The following is a 25,845-nucleotide window of genomic DNA, read 5'->3' on the forward strand; positions in this document are numbered from 1 at the left end:
GACTGTCCCCAGCCTTGGGGACAAAGTTGTGGTGAAGGGCAGCATCCCTGAAGTAGAGAAAGTCCTTGCTCTGATCTGGATCTGTGCTGAACTCCATGGGTGGCTTGGGGGAGCTCTTGCTGTGGTGCTCACAGCTGGAATGTGAAGTCTCTCCAAAACCTTTCTGTAGGACACCATTTTAAATAAATAAAGTCAAAAAGTGGGAGTTTTCTCCCCTCATGCAGAACCTGGCAGGGATCAGGCTCTCTGGTTTAGCAGCTCATTGCAAAGCCTTGAAAAAAGAAGCAGTCACTTTGCCACTGTGTGAGGGCTCCGTACACAAACCCTCTGTGCTGCTGCTGAAAGCCAGAACCTAGAAAGGAGGGGGACATAAAGCTGATGCTCCCAGGGGATGTTTCATCGCCTCCAATACACTCCAAATTCCTGTGATGGAATTCCTTGGCCCCACATGCTCTTGGCTGTGGCACCATCTCGGTGATGGGGTTTCCTGCATTGCCTTTCTGGAGCCAGACTCAGAGTGCTGTGAGCTGTGCTGGACTTTGCCTGTGCACGGGGATGGCTCAGTTTGGGGTTACATTTTCACAGGGTGCCTCTCTGCAGCCAGGTGGCAAATGGAGTCAGGGGCTGGGGCTTGAACAGGGCAGTGGACCCAGGGGTGCTGGGAACTCAGCTGTGGCTCACACCTCTTCACAACATTCACATGAGCAAAATCCCTGAGCTCCTGCCGGAATGACACTGTCACTCAGAGGCAGGAGTGGACTCAGTTTACTTTGAAGTGACATTCAGTGCCACGGGGACAGCAACACATTTGGCTTTTGTAGTGCAGGGGGGCTGTGGGACACCCAGGGCAGGACAGGGATGATGTTTCCCCTCTTTCACCTGGCCTCAGTGCTGGGGAAGCAGGGGCTGGGCACAAGAAACACTGGTTAAGATAGCAGGGTTCAGATCTCTGGGCATCTCTCACTTGGCAGGGTGACCCAAGCTCTTGGGGTTTTACACTGATTCCTCACATAGGACCAAGGGGGCTGCACTGTGGAGGAATGTTTTATGTATTTCATTTTCTGCTCATGTTATCCAACCACAGGCTGTGCTTTAGGATGTGGCCAACTGGGCACCCATGTGGGCAGGGAGAAAGGAAAGAAGATGGATAATGAGGGTGGTGAGGCCCTGGCTCAGAGAAGCTGTGGCTGCCCCATGCCTGGAAATGTCCAAGGCCAGGTTGGATGGGACTTGGAGCAACCATGGCAGGGGGGTTGAATGAGATGAAATTTAAGGTCCCTTCCCACCCACACCACACACAGATTCCATGATTCTGTGCCTCAACCCTGCTCCTCCTCCCAGGCCCAAGAACAGGGCTTTGCACGGGGCACACATCGATGTGGATGTGGATGAGGATGGTTGTGGGGTTGCCCAGTTGTCCCTGCTGTCCCCAGGGGACCGCGGATGCTGTCGGGGCAGATTTGGGGCTGCTCTCCTGGGGCTCAGAGCCGCTGTCCCGGAGTTGCAGGATCCCCGTGCTGAGCTCCCGTTCTTGGGCTGCCGTTCTTGGGGCTCGGGGCTCTCACCGGGGGTCACAAGGACGCCGTTCCGGGGCTCTCGGACCCCGGCGGGGCTGAGCCGCGTCTCCCCGGCCCGGGGATGCGCGGAGAGACCGGCACAGCCCCGCCGCGAGCTCAGAGCCCGGCGGGCCCTTTAAGAAAGTCGAAACCCGAAAGTTCATCAAAGTTGACAAAGTTTTTCGTGGAAAGGAGGGGAAAAAAATAATTAAAATAACTCGAGCCCAACAACAAAAAAAAAACCCTCCCCGCGGTCCCGGGGGGCCGGGCCGGGCCGGGATTGGCGGCGTTGGCGGCCGGGGGCGGCCCCGGGCGGGGCAGGCGGGCGGGTCCCGGCCCCGCTGCTCGGTGCGCGGTGGCGGCACCGGGAGCGGCGGCTCGAGCTGGGGCTGGGGCGCGTCGGCCCCGCAGCTGCGGCTCGTTGCGCTCCGCTCGGCCCCGCTCCGCCCGGCCCGGCCCTTAACAGCGGCGCCGTCCCGGGCCGCCGTATGTGAGCCGGGAGGGCAGCGCCGCCCCGCACCGCCCCGCACCGCCCCCGCCACCAGCACCGCACCGGCACCCGCACCCGGCTCGGAGCTCCGGAGCAGCCGGCACACCCCCGCCCCGGCACCCCACCATGAGCAACCTCAACAAGGACACCGAGCACACCAACGGCGGCGGCACCGTCGAGGAGGAGGTGGGAGCCGGGAGCTGCGAGCGGCGCCGGGACACCGGAGCGGCCGGGGGTCGGGAACGGGGCTGGGGCTGGGTCAGAGCGGCGGCGGGACCAGGGACGGGGCGGCGGGCGGAGCGCAGGCAGCGCCGTCGGGGAACCGCGGCTGGGGTACCGCGGATGGAGCAGGGCGGTATCGGGGACCGCGGACGGGAAGCCGGCAAGGAGCGCAGCGCCTCTTTTGGGGAACAGAGGACCCGGTGTCGCGGCTGGAGCCCCGGGTCGTCGAGGAACCGGAGCCCAGATACCGGGGCTGCTGCGGGCTGGGGAGCTGGGGGCAGGCTGTGGGAAACAGAGTACGGAGGTGTTGGCGAGCTGGTGCTGGAGTCCTCGGGCCGCCCTGAGAGGGGCTGGGGTCGGGCAGGGCGAGTCCCGTGCTCAGCCCTGTGGGGCAGAGGGCTGGCCGGTCCCTGCTCCATCCAGCGCAGCCGGTGCCCGTGGGCATGGTGTCATGGTGTCCTGCTGCCACGTCCCTCTAGCTGGAGGGCTCCTGGATCCAGCACCGTTCTGCCCGTGTGGGCTGCAAGGGAGACATTTGGACAATAGTAGAGGAACCCCTGCCCTGCTCTGTGTGTGCTGGCAGCCTGGCTTGGGGCTGCAGGACTGAGCTGACCCGCCGGCAGCCCCTTCCCCCAGATACCACTGCAAGCCACAGCCTGGATGATGCTGGATTCAGGGCTGGGAAGGCTAATGAGGGTCAGTCCTCTGTAGCCACATGACAGAGCTTGCAGCCCTCCACATTTGCACTTTGGCTGTTGGAGCCATTGGCTGATGCCATCACCGCACCCCTGGAGCAGGTATTGCCACAGTGGGTTAGTAGCTGCCCTCCATCTTGGAGAGGGCTCTGGAAAATGCCTGGCCATGGCAACGTTTTGCTGCAGTCCTCAGCGCCTGGCGCTCAGCACCGTGGAGGTGCTCAGTCCCCTCCCCTCGCTGTCCTCCGTGCGCTCTCGCCGCCGCAACATGGCGCCTGGCTTGCTCCACCACCCACCGGGCAGCGCGGCCCGCATGCCAGCTGACACGGGGCCACCGTGTCCCCTGGGCCCCAGCCCCGGCCAGGGGGACCCGAGCAATGGCCTGGAATGGATTGGCAGGTGGTGGCTGGAGCGGTGCTGTCCGCAGCGTGGAGCAGGGCCTTGGTGATGTGCTGGTGCAATGGGATGGGGATGCTGTGGATGGCGTGTCCCAGTGTCACCGGGTGCCACTGCTGTGGGTGGGCTGGGAGCCTGAGCTCCTGGGGCCCTGTGCCACACCTGGGGCCCTGTGCCGCTCCTGGTGGAGGGAGGTTTGGTACCTGGGGGCTTCACAGGCTGTGCATGAGCGCTCAGAAGATTCTGTGCCGCTCTTCAATCCAATTATTGACTGGCCTGCAAAGGTCCCTGAGGTTGGTGCCACTTGGTGCATCCCATCCCAGTGGTGCTGCTCCAGCTGGGCTGGTGCCTCACAGGTGGTGCTCAGGTGAGCTCCTGGTGCTGGGCAAGAGCCAGTGTGTTCCCCACTGCCTGGTGGTTGTTTGGCAAAGCGGGTGCTGGAGCATTTCAGGAAATCCTCACCCTCTGGAGGGGCTGGTCCTCCCAGGAGTGGAGCTTGATGGCTGGAAAACTGAGTTCAAGATGGCATCCCTGGGGAGCGTGCAGGGGTTGGACAGAAGGGGCTCCTGCTCTCCGCTGTGCAGGGAGGGCCTCAGTCTGCCTGCCCTGTTGGATGGTCTGTGTCCTCGCTGGGTGTGTCTGTCCCCCTGCACCCAGGGCTGCAGCAAAATACCCACCATCTGGGTTAGGCTGGGACTGGTTTGGGTTAATGTCTCTGTCCCTGGTGGGGTTGCTGTTGGAAAGTCCTTTCTCCTCCAGAATCCAACAGAAATAACACTGTGGGTGGCGAGCATGGTTTGGGCTCCATGGTGGCTACTCTGAGCCTGCTCTGAATCCTTGTTTTCCCAGTACCTCCTGGCTGGCCAGGAGCTGTTCCTCACTGCAGAGCCTAGTGGAGGCATAAGGAGTGACCTTGTGTTCAGGATCCCAGCACGGTCCGGGGGCCCAAATTCTTGCCCAAAGCTCCCCTTGATACAGAGCGATAAATACATTCGGTGCAAAGTGGAATCCTTCAGTCCCAGCACATGCAGGAGGGTGTGCTGGAATATTTTCCCACACTGCCAGGATAACACTGCCAGATCCCGGCGCTGTGGACACTCCCCCAGTCCCCCCCAGCACGCACCTCCTTCCCTGCCTCCCCACAGAAGAGCGCCGTGTGCCCCAGATAGAGCGGGGCGAAGCTCCCAAATTCAGCCTCTCCCTTTATCTTATCTGCGAGCCCCTGGATCTCGCAGCAGCCGCTTCCTGGCGGGTGACATGCGGAGGACAGGAATGCCTCTCGCTCCTCTCGAGGTCGTTAACGGGAATGTTAAACAAACAGGGCCTAATGTCAGTCCCTGCTGTTCCTCACCAGACACCTCCCCAAACGCGATCCCTCCCCACTTGCTGCTATCTTCTGTTTAATTTTCCAGGCAGCCCAGGCACCAATCTGCGTGGCTGCATCTCTCCTGGCAGCCCCGAAGGGTAGTGTGGGACAGGCCGAGGTGCTGCACTCCCACCCCTGGGGCAGGCAGAGCTTTTTCCAGCAGCTGGAGGAGCTCTCATGCTGCCCGTGGACGCTGGGTGTTGTGGCCATGGCTGCATGGCAATCAAACCCGGTGTGTTCACCCTGCTCTCTGGAGTGCAGGTGGTGCAGAAATGTTGGTTCTACTCTAGAAATTAGTTCTTGCTCTCCTGGGAGGTTGCTGGGAAGTTGTAGGTGTGCCATGAGCAGGAGGGATCTGGAGCTGGCAGCTGAAGGCTGTGGTGATCCTGTGTGTCCTCCTGGCTGGTCTGAAGGGCCTGTTTGCAGCTCCATGGCTGCTGCTCTTGAGGTGGAGCTTGGGGATCCCGGATGCTGAAGGTGGGAAGTGTTAAATGTGAGGTGTGCTGGGAGGGCCCAGGTGAGGAGCTGGCTAAGCTCTGCCAGAGAGGGTCATCCTAGGAAGAAATAATTCCATGTGATAGGGTGAGGCCCTGGCACAGGCTGCCCCGAGCAGCTGTGGCTGCCCCAGCCCTGGAAGTGCTCAAGGCCAGGCTGGATGGGACTTGCAGCCACCTGGTCTAGTGGATGGTGTCTCTGCCCATGCAGGAGATGGAGCGGGATGGTCTTAAGGATCCTTTCTAAACTAAATCTTATATAATTCTGTGATCTTCCCTGTTGGTCCATGAAAGGCTGTGGGTTAGAAAACTCTGTGTTGGAGAGGCAGAGGCTCTTGGCTTGCAGACAACCTCCTCGGTAGCAAATCCTACATCCCTTTTGCCTTAGCTGCTGGAGCTGCCTGGGAATGCTGCTGGTGAGTGGGCTGTGTTATGTGCTGGATGTCTGTAGCACTTCATGGACTGGTGCCAGGCATCTCTTGACTTCTGTAATCTCTGCTTGAGTGGACCTAGATACCTCGTGCATGTGTGGATTCCAGCTCTGCAGCTGCAAACAAATAAGGTTAGTGTGAGTTCTGGAGTCAAATGTCTCCTCTGATGCTGCTCTTCACTGTGAGGCACACGAAGCTGCAGTAGTTACAGTCACCACTTGTTAATCCTCATGCACTTGGCCTGGCTGAGGCAGGACGGTGCCTCAGAGCTGTTTTCATGCATCCTAAAGCCCCCCAAGTGTTGGGTGCAGCTTTCTGTCAGTGACAGATTGTTGGCTGAGCAGACACCCTGGAGTCACTGTGCACACAGGGGTGCTGGGAACTGATGTGTTCCCAGACATCCTCTTGGTCTTGGGTTGAGCACGGAGTTGCTCTGACAGGAGGAGGGATGTGGGAATCTGCCCATTATCTCCCTGTGTCCTGCGAATACCCTCTCAAGGAGCTTCCTTCCCCTTTCTAGCTCTTTCAAATCTGAATTTCTTAGATGTGAGTTTGAGCATTGACATACCAACTCAACTAGTCCCTGTGATGGGGTAATTTCTTTCTCCTGCCAGCTGGGCTATTAAATGAGACCCAGCTTCAGAATGGGTCTTCCTGAGGAGCTGCTGAGCAGCACTTTCCCTCCTTAGCCTCACAATTTTTAGTGGTGCCTGTGGAAGTTAAGAAGGGCCAAACTCAATGGTTCCTTTCTAGGTCTCTGCTTTGCCCTCACCAAAGTAGGAAGGATGCCCTTTGAGATGTCTGGGAGGCAGCTAAGAGTAGTCCAGGCTTTGTTGTCCTTCCTCATAGCTCTGCTGGAGGATCTGGCACAGTAGGAATTCAAGACTCTTGCTGGAACTAATGTGGAAAGTTGAGGAGTGAAAGATCCTTTAGCTTTGCTGGTCTTGGCCATGTCAGATCATGGAGACTTTGCTGCTTTGTGGGTCACAGAACAACACTGCTGCCTGTTGTGGAGCTCTGCCTGAAATAAAGGCTTCAGCTTGAAGCTTCACTGTGGCATGGCTGTAGAAGTGAGGTGGTTGGACCTTGCTACAAAACTCAGCATCTTCCTGCACCTTGTGGGATAGTGGAAACCTGGTTCCCCCTGTGTGCCTGACCCCTGATGAGGGGCAGGGCAGTGGGGCACAGCTCCAGTGCTGGAGCTGCTGACCCTGGCCCACACTGAGTGTGATCCTGAGCCAGGCAGCACGTCTGATGAGGAGGGAGTAGTGGCACCAGGTGACCCTTGGCATGGCAGAAGTGGGTGCTACAGGCTTGGCAAGGGTGCTCTGGGTCCTGGTGTGCTGGGGTGGCTGGAAACCTGAGGGGCCAGTGGGTGGCTTTATCCTTGTGGAGGTTCTCCAGCCCTGCTGCAGAGCCCAGGAGAAGCTGTGGAGGTGTTTGGGCTGGTGCCTGCCCTCCTGTGCTGCAGGGGGTGTCAGGTTCTTGCGTTGCTGTGGGGTGTGTCTGTGGGTCAGAAGCTGTTGGCCTGGGAATGTGTGTCCTTCCCATCTACTCCAAGGACAGGAATTCTGTCTCCCTCAATGTGTAGCTGCCCTGGGTCACCTGTAGCAATGGCCTGAAGTGCAACATGGGCTGTGGATTGGGAGAGATCAGCCAGAGGACACGTTGTGGGTTTAGGTTGGCACTTTTGGTCCATATTTTGGGAGCACAGCCCTTCCCTGCTGTCTAGTGGCGCTGTCTTGCTAAGAGCTGGGCTGATGCAGTGTTGGCTCAGTCCTGTTGGTGCTTGTCACCCTCCTGGTGTCCCCAGAGGTCTCTCAGTGTTGGGGTGACACTCCAATAACTGCTGTCCACAGTTAGGAGCTGCTGTGAGCTTCAGCTCTCCATCACCTGGGTTTTATGGAGCACTGGTTTGTTGGGCTGTGGAGGTACCTGACATGCTGCATGGGGCTGGGGCACGGCCATTGGTGTGCTGCCCAAATTGGGTTGGTTTGAGGAGAGATTCCTCTGTCTCTGGATGTGTCCTGGGAGGCACAGCACTGAAGAGTGCCCAGGAGTCATCCTGTGGTGAGGTGAGGCAGATACACATGTGCTCAATGAAGGATCTGAGGTGAGAATGTTTCTGGTGAGGGTCCTGCTTCCACACCCATGCCTCCTGCCAGTCTCTGCCCTGGGGTGGAGCCCATTTCACCACTGTCTCCTGCCTGGAGAGCAGGTGCCTGGGTGTGGGCAGGAAAAGCTGCTCCATAGCAGGTAAAGCCCATGGCTCCAGCTGATGGTGACAGGTGTCCCCAACACCAGAGAGTGGCAGGTGAGGGTGTCTGCAGCCCAGGGCTCAGTGTGGTGGCTGGGTAGGGCCAGCATGGACGTGAGTGTCCTTCAGCACGTTGGCTGTGGCACTGGGGCCTGTCCCCTCTGGCTTAGGTGCAAGGTGATGAAGGCAGCCTGAGGGTGCTCAGCCAGCCCTCCCTGTGCTGGGAGCTGCCCTTGGGGATTGTGAGGCTCACCTTTCCAAATGTTCCATCAGCTCTGAGCCCCTGTTGTGGCCCAAACCCATGTGAGAGGCTGCAGAGGCAGAGGTGATGGGACCTGATAGCAGGAGCAGGCATCCATGGCCAAGCCACACCAGCAGAGCTTCCTCTGCCAGGCCCAAGGTCTATTCTTGGGTGCTGGCCTGTTGTGCCTGGGTTTATCAGCCCCCATGTGCATCCTGCTCTCCCAGAGTGGGGCTGGTGCCTCTCCCTGTTTTCCCCTTGTCAGTGTGTCTTCCTCCCCCCTGACCACAGGGGTGGCTGAGCCCTGCTGACATCCCCTGCCTGGTGTGGGGAGAAGAGGCTGCTCTGGCTGTGAGCAGTGTGGGACACCACAGCCTTGGGGACACAATGCTGCACTTGGGCTGGCTTGTGGTCAGCCCTCTTCCCTCTGGGCTGGGGAGACGTTGGTCCTTGTGTGCCTTTTGTGCATAGGCTGGTTTTGGAGGGAAATGCCTGAAGCTGCCTTACTCCAGGCGCTGGGGGATGTTCAAGGCCCTGTTTCCCCTCTGGGGATGGGTGAGCGTCTTTCCAGGGATGGGAGGCTCTGGGCATCCGGGCTGGAGCAGCTCCCGATCCTTTGCCGGGGCTCGGTGCGATCCTGCCCAAGACCCCGGAGCTCTGCAAGGGCAGCATTCCCAGCTCCTACCGCCTCTCCTCTGGCTGTTGGAGGGGAAACTGAGGCACGGAGCAGTGCAGCAGCCAGTTGTCAGCCCCTTCTCTCGGGATTCCTGCCCTGTGATGGAGGCTGCCCTGCTCCCCTGCCCAGCTGTTCCTCGCACACACCACACATCCCTCTCTCCCCGCTTTCTCCTCCCTTGCGGTTCTTGGGACTGTGCTGAGGACCAAACATCTCCAGGTTGCAATGGCAGGACTCTGCATCCCCCGAGACACCGAGGGGTGGATCTGTCGCATTTTCCAGCCCCGCCAGTGCAGTCGGTGCGTTCCCCTCCCCGCAGCCCTGTTGTGCAAGCTCCCGTCCGTGCCTTATAAGTCCCGGCTCCGGGGCAGCGCAGCCCCGCCGCATTCCAGCGCTCTGGCGTCAAGTGGCCCTGGCGGCATCACAGCCACCAGCACCGGGCTCTGTGTCCCCTCAGGCCTCCCCGATAGCAGGCAGGCACCCCACTGGGAAAAGCTGCGGTCCATGTCCCTGCGGTCCATGTCCCTGAGCTCCTGGCATCAGAATGGGAAGTGCCTTTGGGATGCTGTGGCAGAGCTTTGTCCCTGTCCTCAGCAGGGTGGCACCGGCTGGTGGCACAGGAAGAAGGCTCAGTGGGCATGCTGGTGTGAACTAGTGGGAAATTGTTTTTCCTAGTTTCTAGGAAAAGCTGGTGTGAGACTGGGGTGGCTTTCTGGAGAGGGGAAGTGTCCAACAGCACAATGTGGGGGAGGCATTACAGAACATTCCTGCCCTGCAAGGGATGGCTGTGGGTCTGTTGGGAACGCTCTGTGGAGCTCATGCCGAAGTGCAAGCGCTGAGGGCTTTGAGGCAGGCAGCAAGCCAGGGAACAGTGGCATTGTCCCCTCTGTCCAGGCATGGGGTGGCCTTGGAGTGGTGCCTTAAGCACATCTGTGCTTGGGTGTCTCTGAGCCACTGCTGTGCTGCAAGTAGGGATCCAGGACCAGGCCAGTTCTGGGGGGTTGGAGTAGCCCAAGGTGTGCTGTGGGTGATGCAGTTAAAGGGCTGAGCTCCCCAGAGGGGAGGGTTGGCCTTGCTGCCTCTAGGAGGGGGATTTGGAGCAGTGCTCTAACAGAAAAACCCCAATCACTGCACCCTCAGGGTACCTGTGCCCTTGCATCAAACACTTCTGACATAACCCATTTTGGGCTGCAGGGCAGCTCAGAACTCTCTTTTGAGAGCTCTTACTGCAAAGCAGCTGTGGCCAGGAGCTGTGGGAGCTGTGCAGGGGCTGTGGCAGCACAAAGCAGGTGGTGCTGCTCCTTGGCTCCTTTGCAGCCTTGGTGTGCACTCCTGGCTGTGCTGGCCCAAGGTGTGTGTCCCTTGTGCAAGGGCTGACACTGAGAACTCCAGGGTGAATGGTTTGTCCTGTCCCTCCTCCCCCTGCGTGGGAAGCTGTGCTGGGATCCTCCCTCTCTGGCATGGCCTGGATGGTCCTGTCCCTCCTGGCATGAATGCTGTTTTCCATGGCTCTCCTCCATCTCTATCAGGTGTTTGGGCTGGGGATATCCCCCGAGGGGCAGGAAGAATGTTTTCAGTAGGGCCTGCAGCAGGGTGACCCTGCTGGGCTGTCCCAGGTGAGGGCTGCTCCCTGTCCTGCTTCCCCCATGCCCATGTGCCCAGTTCAGATCCCTGGGTGGGATCTGACTGTTCTCACCTGGCATCACAGCCTAAGGATGAGCAGAAGAACATGGCATTCCTGGACCTCTGCTCCTGCTGGATGTCTGCACGTGTAGTTTGGCCCAGGCAGTTCCTGATGCAGCCCTGGATGGATATTTTTGATGGTGTTTTTGTTTGGTTTGGTGGTTTTTGTCCTGTGCCTTTTCCAGATGCCCAGTGGGGAGGCTGGGTTTGGTGTTGGGTGGCAGGGACTTGAAGCAGGGCATGTTTTAGCAGAAGTTATCCTGTTGTGGCATGCTGGATTTGTCAGCCCTGGGTGGTACCACTGGGCTCTCAAAGCCTGCAGCACTTGGGCTGACCGGAGAGTCCCACTTTGGTTAATCCACTGGAAGATGCTTGTCTAGACCCCGTTGCCCTCATCTACAGCTTCTTCTCTTTTGGGAGCAGGGGAAGAGGCTGGAGCAGGTTGCCCACAGTGCACAGGAGGCTCACACTGGTGAGCTGCCTCCTGTGGGGTAACCTAAATCTCCTTTGCTTTATTCCTGGTGTTGGAAGTGAGCTCCCTCTGGCTTTGCTCACTCTATCCCTTGAAAATATTGCTCAGGTCTCTCACCAGCCTCACCCTCCCTTAATTAACTTGGTCTCCCTCTTTCCTTACACGTCTCTAGATCACTTATGGATGTGCTGAACTGCAGAGATAAAACCAGCTCCTTGGTCTTGTTATTTCCAACAAGCCATTCTGAGCAGGGCCTTCCTTGGTTTGCCTTGAGCCCCTCTTTGGAGAGACTGGCTGGTGGCATTTGGAATTGCCCAGGCTTTGGAGCAATGGTAGCCCTTGCTGGGTGCTGTGGCTTGGCTTCCAAAGCCTTTTCAGTGCTGTGGATGGTGACAAACAGGACTTGGAGGCCAAAGGGAAACTTCTGGGCAGCGAGAGGAGATTTCTTGCTCCTGTCCCTGGCAGCAGCTTATGGGGCTGGCACTGGGAGGCTGTTCCCTTTGACAAAGAGCTTTCCTGGGCTGTGTTCAGGCTGATGTGAGGGCCCCAGCTCTGGCTCCCCCTTCCCTGAGCCACCACCATCTCCCATCCTGTCACGCCTGTCGCAAGGAGTTACCCAGTGACGCATCACGGGGCCATTTACAGACCCAACAGGGATGTGGATTTCATCTGCTCGGAAGGAAAAATCCATTCTGGGGGCTGAGCGCACTTGGATCCTGAAATATTGAAAAGGGACAATGCTTTCACATGGCTGAGACACATGTGTGCCACCACACTCTGCAGTCCTCCCTGCCAGAGATGGCTGTGGGTCTGTTGGGAACGCTCTGTGGAGCTCGCGCTAAGGTCTTTGAGGCAGGCAGCAAGCCAGGGAACAGTGGCGTTGTCCCCTCTGTCCAGGCATGGGGTGGCCTTGCAGCGGTGCCTTAAAGCATCAGATGTGGGCTGGGATGGTTGGGGAGCCTGTCAGACTGAGCCTGGGCTTGGCAAGTGTTCTGAATGCTCCACATGGCATCCTGCTTCCCAAGGCAGGGCAAAGCAGGAGTGAGTGCTAGAGGCATCCATATTGAAGGACCAGGGGATGGGAAGGATGCTCTGGTTCTGCTCCTGAGCTGTGCTGGGCCACAGAAGGCTCCTCACACTAATGGGGGACAGTGACAGCCCTTAGTCTCAGCATGCACAGGAGAGCAGGAGCACCTCAAGCCTTTCACAATCACTGTTCATCCTGAGGGGCTTTTCCCTGGGAATGGGATTTGTCTGCCTTGGCACAGGAGCTCAAAGAGGTGAGTTACCATCTGAAAGCAAGAGAAACTTCCCTGTGTGGTGGAGTCTCTATCTGGCTGCCCCCAAAGAATTACAGAGGCAGGGGCTCCTGTGATTCCAGGTCTGCCTCCAGCCCAGGAGCAGGGCAAGCACATGCTTGGTAAAAGTTGCATTTGGTAGCTCCTGGTTTTGGATGCAGCCCACTCTGCCTGAAGAATGGGAAATGGCTGAGCAAAACAAAACAGGGAGCAGAGCCCTTCTGCCCTGCAAACATAATGGGGTCACAGTGCTGGGAGCAGGCCAGGAGATGAGCTCTGGCCTGTTCTGCTCCTTGTTCATAATGACCAGTGAATGTCTTCATGACTTTGGTTGTGCATAACTTCCCTCTCCAGCTCTGTGCTGATTTACAAAAACCCTCTGCAGCTTCCTCATGCTGCTTCCTATGGGAATAGTGCAGGGAGAAGGTGCTTGTGGTGAGCCTGACTATTGAGCAGAATTCTCCCAGGCCATGAGCCTTCAGCACTTTCTCTTCCTGGTTATTCAAGTGAACTATTATCTATAACTTTAATGGATTATCTATTGAAACCCTCCCCTGGAACTGTGTTTTTTTGCTTTGACATGAGTGTGTTTGGACTCAGTCCAGGGCTGAACAGCCTGGGAAGAGCAGATGGCCACAGGGGTTTGACCCAGCACAGCTGCTCTTGGCTGGGCACAGCAGAAGAACTGCTCTGAGAGTGGGTTTGGGAGCAACTCCTGGAGGGTCTGAGGTGTGCTGGGGAAGGAGCTGGGATGGACCCAAAAATCTTCCTGCAGTCATGTTCTGGGGCTGCTGCAGAAGTCAAAAACTTTAAGTGAGGTGGTGAGGTGTTTCTTAAAATTGAGGGCTGTCTTTGAATAGGTGATGGAATTAAAGTGCCACGGTGGGTTGAGGAGAGGAGATCCAGTGTGGGATTTGGAGAAAGATATGGAGAGAACTGGGGTTTGTTCTGGTCCCTTTGGACCTTTGGGATGTGCCAAACTTGGTTCTTGTGGCAGTGTGTGGTCTTTGCCAGTTTAGCCATCATGCCCTCTCTGGCTCTGGGGCTGGTGTCCATGCCTTCATCAACACAGGCCACGGTGCCAGGGACTGAATTTTTGTAAAGTCATCAATCCTTTGAGGTGGAGATCAAAGGGCTGGGTGTGTTTTATCCTGGCCAACACTCCCTAATGCAGGGAAGGGTTAGTGGACCTTTGATGCAAGGTGTCCTGTTCTTAGTGCACTTCTGAGCTGTGCTCCTGCTTGGGCAGCAGATATCTCCTGTCAGTACAGCTGCTTGGGCACCAAACATCACCAAACATCTCAGTACAGCTGCTTGGGCACCAAACATCACCAAACATCTCAGTACAGCTGCTTGGCCTCTCCCCAGGTACGGACGCTGTTTGTCAGTGGCCTTCCTGTGGATATCAAACCCAGAGAGCTCTACCTTCTCTTCCGACCTTTCAAGGTAAGGAGATCTTCAGATCTGGTTTTTGGAGGGAAAGATGCTGGTTTGTGGGTGACCTGGCACCAAAGGTCTGTCAGGGAAGTGGGGATGACATGGGAGCCTGAAGCCAGCACGGGATCCATGACTTGTGCTCAGCTGGGAGCCTCCAGCTGGAGCCTGCCATTGGAATTGTGCTGCTTGGTCAGCCCTGCTGCTCTGCTGGACCAGCTCTTCCTTGAGGATGTGTCCTCATCCCCCAGACCCTCCATCCTTCTCCAATAGCCACCCAGGCTGTCTCAGGGCACGTGGGGTTCCCTTCTCTGCACTCCTCTAGCACAGGGAGGGTGCTCTGCTTTCTCTAGGCACTAGCCAGGGCATGGTGCTCATCTGGATAAAGATCTAGAAAATTGAATTCTTCCCCAAAGGGCCAGGATGAAAGAGCTAAAAGACCTGCTCTGTCCCCAGTCTTCTCTACTGGTGGGAAAGCAGTGTTGTTGTCCCTGTTTCTGCTGTGTCCCCTGCCCTGGGGAGGGTTTGGTGCTGCAGGAGCTCCTGGAGCTGTTGTGTTGTGTCTTGGTTGTAGCGTGGCCTCCTCAGGAGCCCAACACTGACTTGTTTCTTCTCTCCTGCAGGGTTATGAGGGGTCACTGATCAAGCTGACTTCAAAGCAGGTACCTCCTTCCAGCCTGGGTATTTCTGGCTTTTGCTATCAAACTGGACATGCCAGGAGGGGAGAGGGGACAGATCCCGTTCCAGTGTGTAATGCACTGTCTGGGCCAGCACCAGCCACACTGAGGGGTTCTGCTGACCCAGCATGTCCTCAATGTCTCCATGTCTCCTCCTGCTGCCCTGGGTGAGCCCTGAGGCTTCAGCCCCAAACCTTGTGCTGCCATCAGGCTTCCCCTCTGCCATGCTGAGGGCTTGTCAGGGTGAGCTGTGTCCCCACATGTAAGAACACCAAAACTTTTATGGTGGGAGCAGATCAGAGCAGGAATCTTGAGCCAATGCCCCAAGCTCTTTTTCAAGCTCCTGAGCAGCTTAGGATGGTCTCTTGTGCTGGTTGTCTGGGGCAGAGGGGGTGGCAAGGCAGCCTTAGGAGCTGGAAGATTTTCCAAACTGAAATGGGTGTTGTTTCTTTTAGCCAGTGGGTTTTGTGACCTTCGACAGCCGGGCTGGCGCTGAAGCAGCCAAGAACGCCTTGAATGTGAGTACCCAAAGTGCTGGGGGCTGCAGGGCTGGGGCCACAGGCCTTGCTGGGCCCAGAGTGAGGGCAGAGTGAAATGGGCCTGCAGCATCCCAGCAGGGAGGCAGGAGAGCTGTTCAAGGCTGACATCAGCCTGGGCAAATGGATGCAAGCTGTCTCTGTGTAGTTTTTGACCACTGGAAGACAGCTCTGAGGGTGTGGAGACCTGCTGTGACTCAATAAAATATCATGAGGATGGTCAGCATGGAAAGGACATCTAAAATGATCCCCATCCTGCGGGAGTGTTGGTGGGATCTGGTCAGCAAGACATGGTTCTGCTGTGCTGTGTGACACCTGCTAGTGCCTCTGCTCAGGTTGGCAGAAGGTGTAGATGGGAGCTCCCACACAGGATGGGATTTTCCATTATTCCAACTCCAGTGCAGACAGTTACCCCAGCTTCAGCACACAGACTTTTCCTGAGCCATGTTGATATCCATCCCTGCGGTAGTGGTTGGTGAGCTGCACGTAAGGAGCAGAATTATGTCCTTCATGTTGGAAATAGTGGTCTAATGTTAATCAGGCCAGCTAAAAGTAAAAATAAAAGCACATGGGAATTTGAGTGTTGCAGTGAGGTGACAAAAACCTGGGCTTGTGACTGCAGAGTGGTGGCCTTGGTGCCTCAGCTGGGCTTTGCTCCATGAGTAGCCACGGCCTGTGCTTGGGCTGGAGCTCCACCTCTGAAGGGGCCCTGTGCTCTCTCTGTGACAGGGCATCCGCTTTGACCCCGAGAACCCGCAGACCTTGCGGTTAGAGTTTGCCAAAGCCAACACCAAGATGGCCAAGAGCAAGCTGATGGCCACCCCGAACCCCACCAACATCCACCCTGCCCTGGGTGCACACTTCATTGCACGGGACCCCTGTGAGTATGCTGGGAGGGGCTGGGGGCTCGTGGCTCCAACCTGAGAGAGGCCCAGCTCTGAGAATGGAGAGGAGCCCAGACCCACCTCTGAAATCTGCCAGGGCAGGGAGGCCAGCAGGGTGGTGGAGCTACAGGAGAGTCACAGGCATCTGGACAGCACAGAGCTGCTGAGACAGGAAAGTTGGAATTGGTGGCTCAAGTGATACCATAAATCTTTTAAAGCATCCCTAAATGTGAAGGATAAGGGATGAGTCCTGTGCCATCACCCTCTGTGTAGCTTGGTAGGCTGAGTAGCCCTGCTGAGGGTGAGCTATAATGTGGCTCTGAGCCCCCTGCCCTGCATCCTGTGGCTGCTGTGTGGACCAGTGTCCAGAGCCCATGTGGGGCTGTAATGTGACCCATTCCTGGGTTCCCCTGTCGAGGCTGAGGCTGGAGGAGCAGCTGTGCACACAGATTTTATACCTGATGAAGACGGCAGCGCAAAGCTTTAGCCTGGGGTGGGGAATCCGGAGCCGGCTGTCCCCAAAGCAGGACAGTCCTGGGACGCTGTCCCTTGTCTCCCCCTCCTTAGATGACCTGACTGGAGCAGCTCTCATCCCGGCGTCCCCGGAGGCGTGGGCTCCCTACCCGCTGTACACCACGGAGCTGACCCCGGCCATTCCCCACGCCGCCTTCACGTACCCGGCAGCGGCAGCCGCGGCCGCCGCTCTGCACGCTCAGGTGAGTCTGTCCCCATCCCGAGCGGGGCTGGTCCCTCCTGTGTCCCCTCCATCCCCGCGGGCCACGCTTGGCCGCCCCCGCCCTGCCCTCTGCACCTTGGCTCTGCTGCAGGGCAGCCCAGGGAGGGCTCTGCAGGGAGAGCAGGCAGGGCTGCCTGGGGATCTCTGACCCCGCAGTCAGGGCTCCGTTTCTGCTCTTGTTGCTCCCCATGGCCAGAGAACTCCGCTGAGGGAGTGCTGGGTGGAAACGCTTCCTGCACGTAACATAGCTGTGAAATGTCATCCCGAGTCTCAGCAAAAGCAACAGAGCTAAACTGAGGGGCTCAGCCACACTCCCAAAGCTGGAGGAGGGTGTGCTGCAGGAGATAAGTGACCAGAGCCTTGCCAGAGTGAGGGTTGTGATGGAGCAGGGTGTTAGCCACCCTCGGTACAGGCCAGTGAGGAGGGCCATTCCATGCATGAGCCCCTGGAGGTGCAACAGCTACCTGCTCTCCCCAGGTTTGCCTGCTGACACCTGAGGATGTAGGGTTGCCTATACTGATCTGACAGATGCTTTAATTTATAGGGACCACATAAACCTTGAAACCATCAACATGCAAAGTGAAAGTCAAAACAGAGTAGCAGTGTCCTGATTCCAAGTTGAGGGGCTTGGTTTGAAGCCCTTGTCCCACCCTGCTCAGTGTGACCAGCCAGCTGTGTTCTGCCTGCTTCTGTGGTGCCATGGGAGACTGGGGCACTGGGACTGAGCACTGGGGCTTAACCTCTGCTCTCTGCCCTGCCAGGCAGGCTGTTGACTCCTGCTCTTCCCTGCCTGAGTGGGAGAGCAGGAGGAGCTGTGTCCTCTCCCCTTGCTGTCCTGGCTGGCAGTGAGCTGTGTTGGCCCCCTCCTGTTGCTTCCTGCAAGCTTTGTGATGGTAACTGCCCAGCTTCAAGCCAAGCTTGCTTCCCAAATGCCATGTGGGGTGGATGCCAACTCCTGTCCTCTGTCCTGCCCCTCTCACACCTGCAGATCTCTCCTTCTGCCCTTCCACAGGTGAGCTGTTGTTGGGCTGAAGCTCCAGGGGGGTGGGGAAAAGTACATTGGGGTTCAGGACAGGACCAGGAAGAGCACTGGAATGTTCTTCCAAGGACCTCCAGAGCCAAGCTGCTTCTTCACTGGGAAGGTTGTGCTTGCTGGTGTTTTCCAGAAGTTGGTGGTGGTGCCCACACCTACAGGGCAGTGCTGTGCTCCTCAGTGGCCCAGGAGAGAAGTGTCTCCCTGCCCCTTGTGTGTGTAGGGTGGTGGTCAAGGCTGAATTGTCCCTGGAAGGGAGGACCAGGAAAAATCAACCCCTCTGGCCTGGCTGAGGTGGTTGAGGGAGGTGAAACTTTAACTGCAGTTTCTGCCAGGGTGGTCACTGGTGACTGTGTAGGGACCCTGAGTGTGAGGGTGAGACACCCAAACTTCATGGTGCAAAGTTGGGGAGAAAAGTCCGCTTTTCTGGAGGGTATTAAGGAGGCCTCCAGCTACATCTTTTCCTTCTGGGTCTTAGTTCCTGCCCTCCAGCTAGTGAGCTGCTGGTGTCCAAAGAGGTTGTCTGGCCTCATCCTAAGACCTGAGGAGCTCCCTGTGTAGGTAGAGCTCCCTGCCCAAGGGGTCCATAGGTGGTGATGGGCTCCAAGCCTTAGTGAGCCCCCCTAGTGCAGCCCCTCCAGGCTGTTTTCTCTTTTCCAAAGAGGCTGCTGGGCAGTCCCAGCCGCTCCTGGCTGTGCTGAGCCAGTGCTGACCCTGCAGGGGCATGTCCTGGCACAGGATATGTTACCAATAAAATTTACTGCGGTTAAACATTACTCGTGCTGGCAGCTCTGGGCTGGAGCCCTGTCCCTTGCAGAGCTGAGGGTGGAGCACAGCAGGGAGATGACTTTTGCTCACAAACTGGGCTGAAAGCTGTGCCCTTAGCCCCGTGTGCTGAGCCCTCTGCCCTTGCTGGGAGGGGCTGGCTCACTCCTGTGGTGGGCTTATGGGTCATTCCCCAGAACAGTCACAGATCTTCCTCCTGCTGGACTGGTGCTGGCTGCAGGGCATCCATGGGGATGGCCAGAGCTGCAGCAGCTCCACAGTGATCAGCCTTGAGGATGTAGCTAAACCAAGGTCTTGTCACAACAGATTTCAACCTGAAGGGCTCATCTTCTTGCAGAGCTGAGTTCAGCAGCGGGGAGAGGAGGAGGCCTGGCCTGGCCTCCTGAAGAGCTGCCCCGAGGGCTGGCAGGAGGGATGAGGGGCAGGAGGTGGTGAGAGGCTGGCCTGGTCTCGGGAACCCTTGGTAAGCCACTCCCAGCTTACTGGGATGTCCATGCCTTGGCACTGCTCCAGGCAGGCACCAGGCTGCTGCAGCTGGGACTGTAGCCTGACCCTGCCCCTCCGGGAACTCTGCTGACTTTAAGATTGTCCCATCTGCCTTCCCTCCCTCCCACCCTCTCTCAAATCCCTCCTTTGATGTCCCTAGTGAACTCCAGCCATGATGCCAGCGCAGGCTAGCCCCGAAGCTCAGAGCTGTCCCTGGAGATGGGACGCCCTAGTGATGCCTTATTGCAGCTAGTGGAGTGGCTGTACCACAGCTCCATTCCTAGAAGTGTTAAGCATGATGGCAGCCACGTCTGGAAAGACTGGTAAGGTAACCATCTCTCCTCCAAGGTGCACTGTGGGATTTGCAAGCTTCTGCCCATCTCTGTAGCCCGTATCTCCTTGGCAACCCAGTGCATGGGCCTCACGCTACCCACCCACCAGAGCCTGGGGAATGAGATGCCAGGCCTTCTTTCTAACCCACATCTCCAACTTGGCAGCACATGACATGGCGCACACAGCATGGCACCATCTTACATCAGCTCCTCCAGCTGGGCCAGCCTCAGCCAGGCCCTGCCTGGGAGGGGAGCAGCCCGGTTGGGCTGGGGCAGACACCACCCTGCCACCCAGCCTGAAAGAAACCTGGTTTCTCCCCAACCTCGACCCTTAGAGGGCAACCAGAAATACACCTTGACCTCACTCCTGGCACACGGTGGGGGAGGTGAGTGACGTGGTAGTTGATAGCACACGACTAAATTTTAGTGGGCACCGTAGACAACAGCACTTGCCGGTCACTTTGTTCCAGAATCGCCTCCCGGGACAGACCCTGCCCTGATCGTGGGTCTAATCTCACTGCTTTCCTCTCTGGTAATGGAAATGGAGCCCAGTTCCTACCTGGAGCTTGACTTCTCTCTTGCAAGCTGAAATCCCAGGCAGGACCCAGGTTGTGTGAGCTGTAATGGAGGGAATCAGCAGCCTTGGGAGAGAGGGGTGTGTGGTATAGGACACTGGGAGCTTGGGAAGAGGGAAGGGATGGGACTGGTTGTCAGGGGGATGGTTGATGTGTGACTGAAGGAAATGAGCCCTGGTTCAGTTCCCCCTGCTGTGGTTCTGAGCAGACCTTTTCCTCTCTCTGTGGAAGTGATGATAAGAAGAGAAGCCACCAAAGATGAGGGGCCAGGTCTGCCTTTGCCCCTCACAGTTTTCTGAGTTATAATTTTCCCTCCTGGGAAGATGTGAAGAGCTTGACACAGGCACAGAGACATTGATACAGCTTGTCTTGTTCTGCTTGGTCCTGGTAGACAAAGCTGTCCATTGCTGGTAGGATGGAATTGGGCTGCACTGTGTCTCTGAGGTGGAGCCACTGGTCTGGGGTGCCTCTAAACCAGGCTGTGAGTGGGCAGCAGGGGATGCCAGGGCTATCCATGCTTCTAGAGCTCTTTTGCAGAGATGCTTCCAGCTGTGGCAGACCCATGGGGGCAGGACTTGCTGTGGGAAGCAAGTTGGATGCAGGACTGGCCCATAAAAACATGGCCACAGGGTGTTGCTGGGGACACAGCTGATGTGTTGGGTGCCTGGAGCCCCTGGTGGGTGTTTCCAAGGCAGTCAGGTAGGGCAAGGCCTGAGGGCATAGAGATGCCAGTCTTTTTGGGAGGGGGCTGCCCAAGGTTCCCTTGAAGCATCTCCTTGAGGAGATGGCAGAGGTGGTCTCTGGTTCTGGGGCCTGTCCAAGTGAGTGGTGGGTGGAGGGAGCAGTCCTGCATCGTGGCTGTGAGGTTATGCAAGAGCCTGGAAGGACCTTGGGACTTCCTGGTGCTGGTTGAGGCTGATCCCATTGATGAAAGCTGAGGTTGGTCCCAACCCCCTTTCCCTTGCAGGGGAACAGCTGACAGACCCACCCTAGACTGGAGACAGGATGAATTTTCTGTCCCTAATAACTTACTGCCTGTTGGTGCTGTTGTGTAGGGACTTCCCAGGATTATTTCTCTCTGGGCAAGCTCCAGAGATGTGAAACCTCTTGTTCAAGATGTTCATGGCTGTGGCAACTTTCTAAACTGCAGTGACAGTGGTGGCACAGCTGGCCAAGCAGCCCCCAGCCAGCAGTTCCCTCCTGGGCAGGGAGAAGCAGGCAGGAGATGCTCCTGAGCAGCTGTCCTCATAACTGGTGGGTCAAAGGGACTGCTGTGCCTTCAGAAGACACTTGTGGCCAGCAGTGGCTCTCCCTAGCAGGCTCAATCCAAAAGAAAATAACACAACTTGCTGTAAAAAGGGAAATGCTTCTTTGTTGCAGTCTCAGAGAGGGGTGTGTCTCCCTGAGCCATAGGGGTGCAAGGTTTTGGACTGATGGATGCACACCTGTTAAAATGTTCCTGAGAGGATGGATCAGTGCCTGCGTTGTCCCAGATGCTCCTTGCCCTGCTGTGGGATGGTTGCTGATCCTCACCAGAGCTCCTTGGGGAGATGCACGGGCTGGATCCCACTGCATCTGGTGTTCCTGGTGCTGGGCTGAGCTGCTCTGGTCCCACACCAGCCCCTGAGGGACCTTCCAGCAGGTGCCAGGATGCAGTGCCCGCTCTGGGGTGGGTGAGGAGCAGCCTGTCCCTGCCTGCCTGGTCCCATTCCATGGAGACGGAGCAGAGCAGCTCTCCCTGCTCGTGGGGGCTGCCCAGGGCTCACAGCTGTGCTGCTCCTGGCTGGCCAGGCTGAGCATCTCAGCAGCACCAGTGAGGATGCGCTCTGCACTTCAGCACCTTGGCAGCAAGATGCAGCTCTTGGAAGTTTTGGTTGGATCCTCCCAGCTCCCAGGAGCAGAGGGAATCATCCCTGGAGACCATTCCAGCTGTAGAGATAGGTCAGAGCTCCGAGATGCTGGGGCTGGCTGCAGACCTAGAGGTAACTAAGGAGGAAAGGCAGGTCCTCCAAGCCAAAGGTGCTCTGAGGAGGGACCTGTGTGTTTGGTCCTTGCTTCCCCTCTTCTGAAGGATTTGCCCTCCCTGAGGATGGTGGACAGTTGGATACTTAAATTCTGAGGGCAACTGGGAGAGACAAGGGAGGTTTTGACAAGGAGAGTGAGGCTCTGATGGGCTGTTTCTCTGCCCCGTTTATAATTTCATTGTGACTTTCAGGCAGCTGCTGGTGTTGTGCTGCAGAAAGGGAGGGGTTCCTGCCTCTGGGAGGGGTGGCAGGCAGAGGCACACATTTCTCCTCTCCAGCTGTTCCTGGGACAGATGTTGAAGGCTGCTGCAGTTGGCCAGCAGTGGCTGCCTCATCCCTGTGAGCAGGAGATGTGTTGGTGGTGTGACCAGACTCCTTTCCAACTGTGAGCTAATGCCTCTCCAGAAACAACAGGGTCTCTTCCAGTAAAAGCCTCTCTTGCTCTGCTTTCCTCACCCAGTGCTGAACATCTCCATCAGTTCTCAGCTTCCTCCTTGATGGATGTAATATTTGGAGGGGTGTGAAGAGAAATCTGCCTAGAGAGTGTCCTCTTGGCTATCTGCTGCCTCTGATCCACAGATTCCAGTGTTTTCTGCTGGCTTTGGGAGCCTCCCTCCTACTGAGTTCCTGCCTCGTCCCATCAAGCCCTTAATCTTTCTGTGGGCTGAGAGACCTGGCAGGTCATTGCCTCCCCCTGCCAGCATGTCAGAGCCTTGGGTTGTACCCAGGATTGTCACATCTGTAGCAGCTCCTGCAGGGCTGGGCTGTGGAGCCACAGTGGCTCAGCTGGGTGGGTTTGCTGTGTGAGCACTGCAGACCTGCAGGAGGAAGGCAAGGAGGGGTGGTCCATTGCACTGATGGTTTATTAGCTATAAACTACGAGCTAATTAGCTCAGAACAGAGCTACAGTGCATGTTTTAAGAGCAAAGCAGCACTTCTGTTCAAAGTGGAGGTGCCGAGGCTCTGCAGGAGGAGCAGAGGCAGGATGGGGGTCACCAGGCTGGGCTGGCTGTGCATGGCCTGGCTGTGCTGCTTCCCCAGCCTGCCTGGGGCAGAGGCAGCTCTCAGGGTTAAGCTCTTGCAGCCCTGTGAAGGAAGGGGGAGTTTCCTGTGGGCAGGAGGAAACTGCTTCCAGCTGTCAAGGGAGGGTGTGCAGTGGGACACACTGGCCAGGGAGCACGGCTGCAGAGATGTGGCTCTGCTGAGCAAGCTCCTCCTGGTGACAGGGACAAGGAACCCCTGTCCTTGCTCTGGCAGCTGCTGTGGTGGCCCTGGAAGGTGTCAGTGGTGCTGCTGCCCGTGCCAGGCCTTCCTGGGTGGTGGCTGTGCACAGTGACTGGGCAGCAAAGGTCCCTCTCCAGGCTAAAGGAGAAGGGAAAGGACACTCTGGGTGGCACTTTGGTGCTGGCACCAGGTGGGTGGGACCCCTCTCTGGGGAGGAGGGTCTTGGTAACATCCCTGCCCTTGATTGGAGGCTGGAGTGACTGGGATGCTGTGCCATGGAGTGAGGTATGGGCTCAGCTGGGAGCTGATTTAGTGGCACCCCCTTGCCTTGTGAAGGTGTCTGGCAAGAGCCCAGATTATGGAACCATGGAATGGTTTGAGTTAGTAAAGACCTTAAACCAATCCCATTCCACCCCCATGCCATGTGCAGGGACATCTTCCACTAGGCCAGGTTGATCAAGTCTTGCCCAGACTGGCTTTGTTCTGAGCTGATGAGGGGCTCCTGTGAGGACTGAGCTGCTGCTGACTGGCAGGGCTCAGTTAGGAGAGGGACTCGAGGCCCATGGCTCGTGTGGCTGCAGTTCCTGGCACTGCAGTCCCAATGGGAGAACTTGGGATTCTGTTCTCCCTGTGGTGGGGGGAACTTGGCCACTGCAGGCAGCAGTGCAGAGGTTGTGGCAGTCTGCTGCACATCCTTGGGAGAGGAGCATGTAACCAGGCTTGGCTGGGTGAGGGGACAGCTGTGCCAGGATGAATGGAACAAGGGGGGTGGCTCACAGGGTCTCCAGGGGGTTTTCTGCCACTTTCTCTCCATCTCAGAACCAAGTCCATCATTGTGCTGGTTCCCAGCCCTGGATGTGCTGAGGCTGTGCTTCTCTCCTGGCAGCTGGGGAGGGAGGACTGAGGGGTGGCTGCTGTGCTCCAGCAGCAGGACCAAGCTTCAAGCTCCAGTTGCTGCTCCTGCTGCTGCATCAGTGCTCAGTGAAGTGCCATGGGCTTGTCTCTGCTGCTGTCAGGCTTGGAGCTGCTGATGCAGCCCAGCTGGACACGCTGGTCCTGCTGACCAGATGGGATCATCTGGATGTCCCAGGCTGTGGGCTGGGTGTTGCCAGCTCACTGTGTCTCCTAAGGGGCTGGAAAGTGTCTGTTCAGCTACTGTCCCTTGTTTGTTTGTTTGTTAGGTCCCCATCCAGCCATTTCCTTGGCAAGGAGCAGATCTGAGAAATAGAGGTGGCAGCAAGCACCTGCCTCCAAGGCTTCCAAGGGAAGCCTCCAATTCTTGCTGGTTTGCAGCTCTTCCAAGTTCTTCCCATGCTGTGGTTTGCCTGGAGCCACTCCTGGTAGCAGAGTTGGGGCTTGGAAAACTTCATGGGCATCTGCTGTAGTAGATGAGCCAGTTCTTTCCCCCTACATGTCCTGTAGAGGTTGTCTGGTTTTAACGTGTGCTCTTGAGATCCTCCTTTGACTGGCTGAGGGTGGAGCTATTCAAGGAGTATTTGGAGCTCACCCTGGAGCCTCCTTTCCCCTGCTGGAGACATCTTTGCTCCATGGACCTTGCACATGGCTTGGAGGAGCTGAAGGTTTGTGCTCTGGCTGAGGTGATCCTGGATCATGGACCTCTGCCGTGGCTTTTTTTTTCCAGATGCGCTGGTACCCTCCCTCTGAAGCTACCCAGCAAGGATGGAAGTCTCGTCAGTTTTGTTAGTTCATTAGTAAGTAATTAATTACTCTTGGAGTCAGGTCTTTGTCTTGCTCCTCCTTGGGCTCTTGTGGGGAGGTGGGATGGGAGCTTGGGCTCAGCCCCACACCCACCCAGGGATGTGGTTGGGTTTCCTGGACGGGAGCAGGGAGAGCCCCCAAGCCCTGGGCTGGGTGGAGGCTGTGGGGAACCCTCAGGACATGGCTCCAGCTGGCCCTGCTCACTGTGCTCCTCTCCCACAGTGTCTCTCCTGGGCTTGTGTTCCTCCTCCCTGCCTCTCCACAGCGGGATGTGCCAGGGACGATCGATACTCTGGATTGGGTACGTGGCCAGAGGACAACGCGCCCGCCCCGCCGCGCTGCCCCCGGGGCTGCCAGCACCCTTTCCCTGGACTGTGAAGCCATCGTGGCCCCAGCCACGGGCTGTGTGCTGCCTCCATCCCTCCCTCCCTCCATCCATCCCCAGGACCTCCTCCCTGCCTGAGCTTTGCCATCCGGCTGCACTGAAACCCAGCCGGGGCCAGGTCCTGGGCGTCCCCAGCTCCCCCTGCCCCGGGGGCAGCTCGGCTGAAGGAATCGAAAGGCAAAAATGGGTTTTGCATGTTTTCTGGCATGAATTAAAACACTTAACTTGTGTCTGTGTGAGTGTAAGTTTGTTTGTTCTAGCGTTTGTGTAACCGTTAGCAACGGGTCTTGGCCCAACGGATTGATCCATCAAGGTTTTCCTCTTGCTTCGGTGAAGACTTGGCTTTGAGAAATACTAACTGTCCTTGTCTCACCCCTTCTCCCACCTCCACCCTCCCCTCCCCAGGATGACCAGAAAAATTTGAAAAATGCTTTTTTTTTTTCCTTTTTTTTTAAGTATGATGCACTGGGTTTTTGTTCTCATCCATTCTGCTTGTTTTAAAGTCAGGGTTATTATATTATTTTTTTCCTCCTTCAAACTTCTATATATAGAACAGCTGTAAAATATCTAACCTCTTTTTTTTTTTTTTTTTTCCCCCACATTCTTCTGATTGGAGAGCATCCAGTCTTGCCAAATAATCAGCCATCCTTATGGGAATACCGAACAAAAAAAAAAAGTACGAGTATTTTTGTACCATGTGTAATAAGGAAATATTTATGCATCATAAAGAATTTCTT

The 25,845-nt window shown here is 57.0% G+C and overlaps 1 protein-coding gene across 3 annotated transcripts; it reads left to right on the forward strand.

The window, feature by feature from the left end:
• Positions 1–1,878: 1,878 nt before the first annotated feature.
• Positions 1,879–25,845, forward strand: RBPMS2 (RNA binding protein, mRNA processing factor 2). Of its 3 annotated transcripts, none has more exons than XR_012582189.1 (9): positions 1,879–2,232; positions 13,646–13,723; positions 14,335–14,373; positions 14,844–14,906; positions 15,654–15,804; positions 16,376–16,524; positions 19,010–19,177; positions 24,647–24,716; positions 24,946–25,845. XR_012582189.1 is itself a non-coding variant. In XM_005490296.4 (8 exons), exons 1-7 carry the CDS (start codon positions 2,173–2,175, stop codon positions 24,707–24,709), a joined length of 603 nt encoding a protein of 200 aa, XP_005490353.1. In that variant the 5' UTR covers positions 1,881–2,172; the 3' UTR covers positions 24,710–24,716; positions 24,946–25,845. The 3 variants fall into 3 exon arrangements, 1 of the variants encoding a protein (XP_005490353.1); XR_012582188.1 differs by having other exon boundaries at positions 19,010–19,172; XM_005490296.4 differs by lacking the exon at positions 19,010–19,177 and having other exon boundaries at positions 1,881–2,232.

Source organism: Zonotrichia albicollis, chromosome 11 (assembly GCF_047830755.1).
Source record: "Zonotrichia albicollis isolate bZonAlb1 chromosome 11, bZonAlb1.hap1, whole genome shotgun sequence".
Taxonomy (NCBI): Eukaryota; Metazoa; Chordata; class Aves; order Passeriformes; family Passerellidae; genus Zonotrichia; species Zonotrichia albicollis.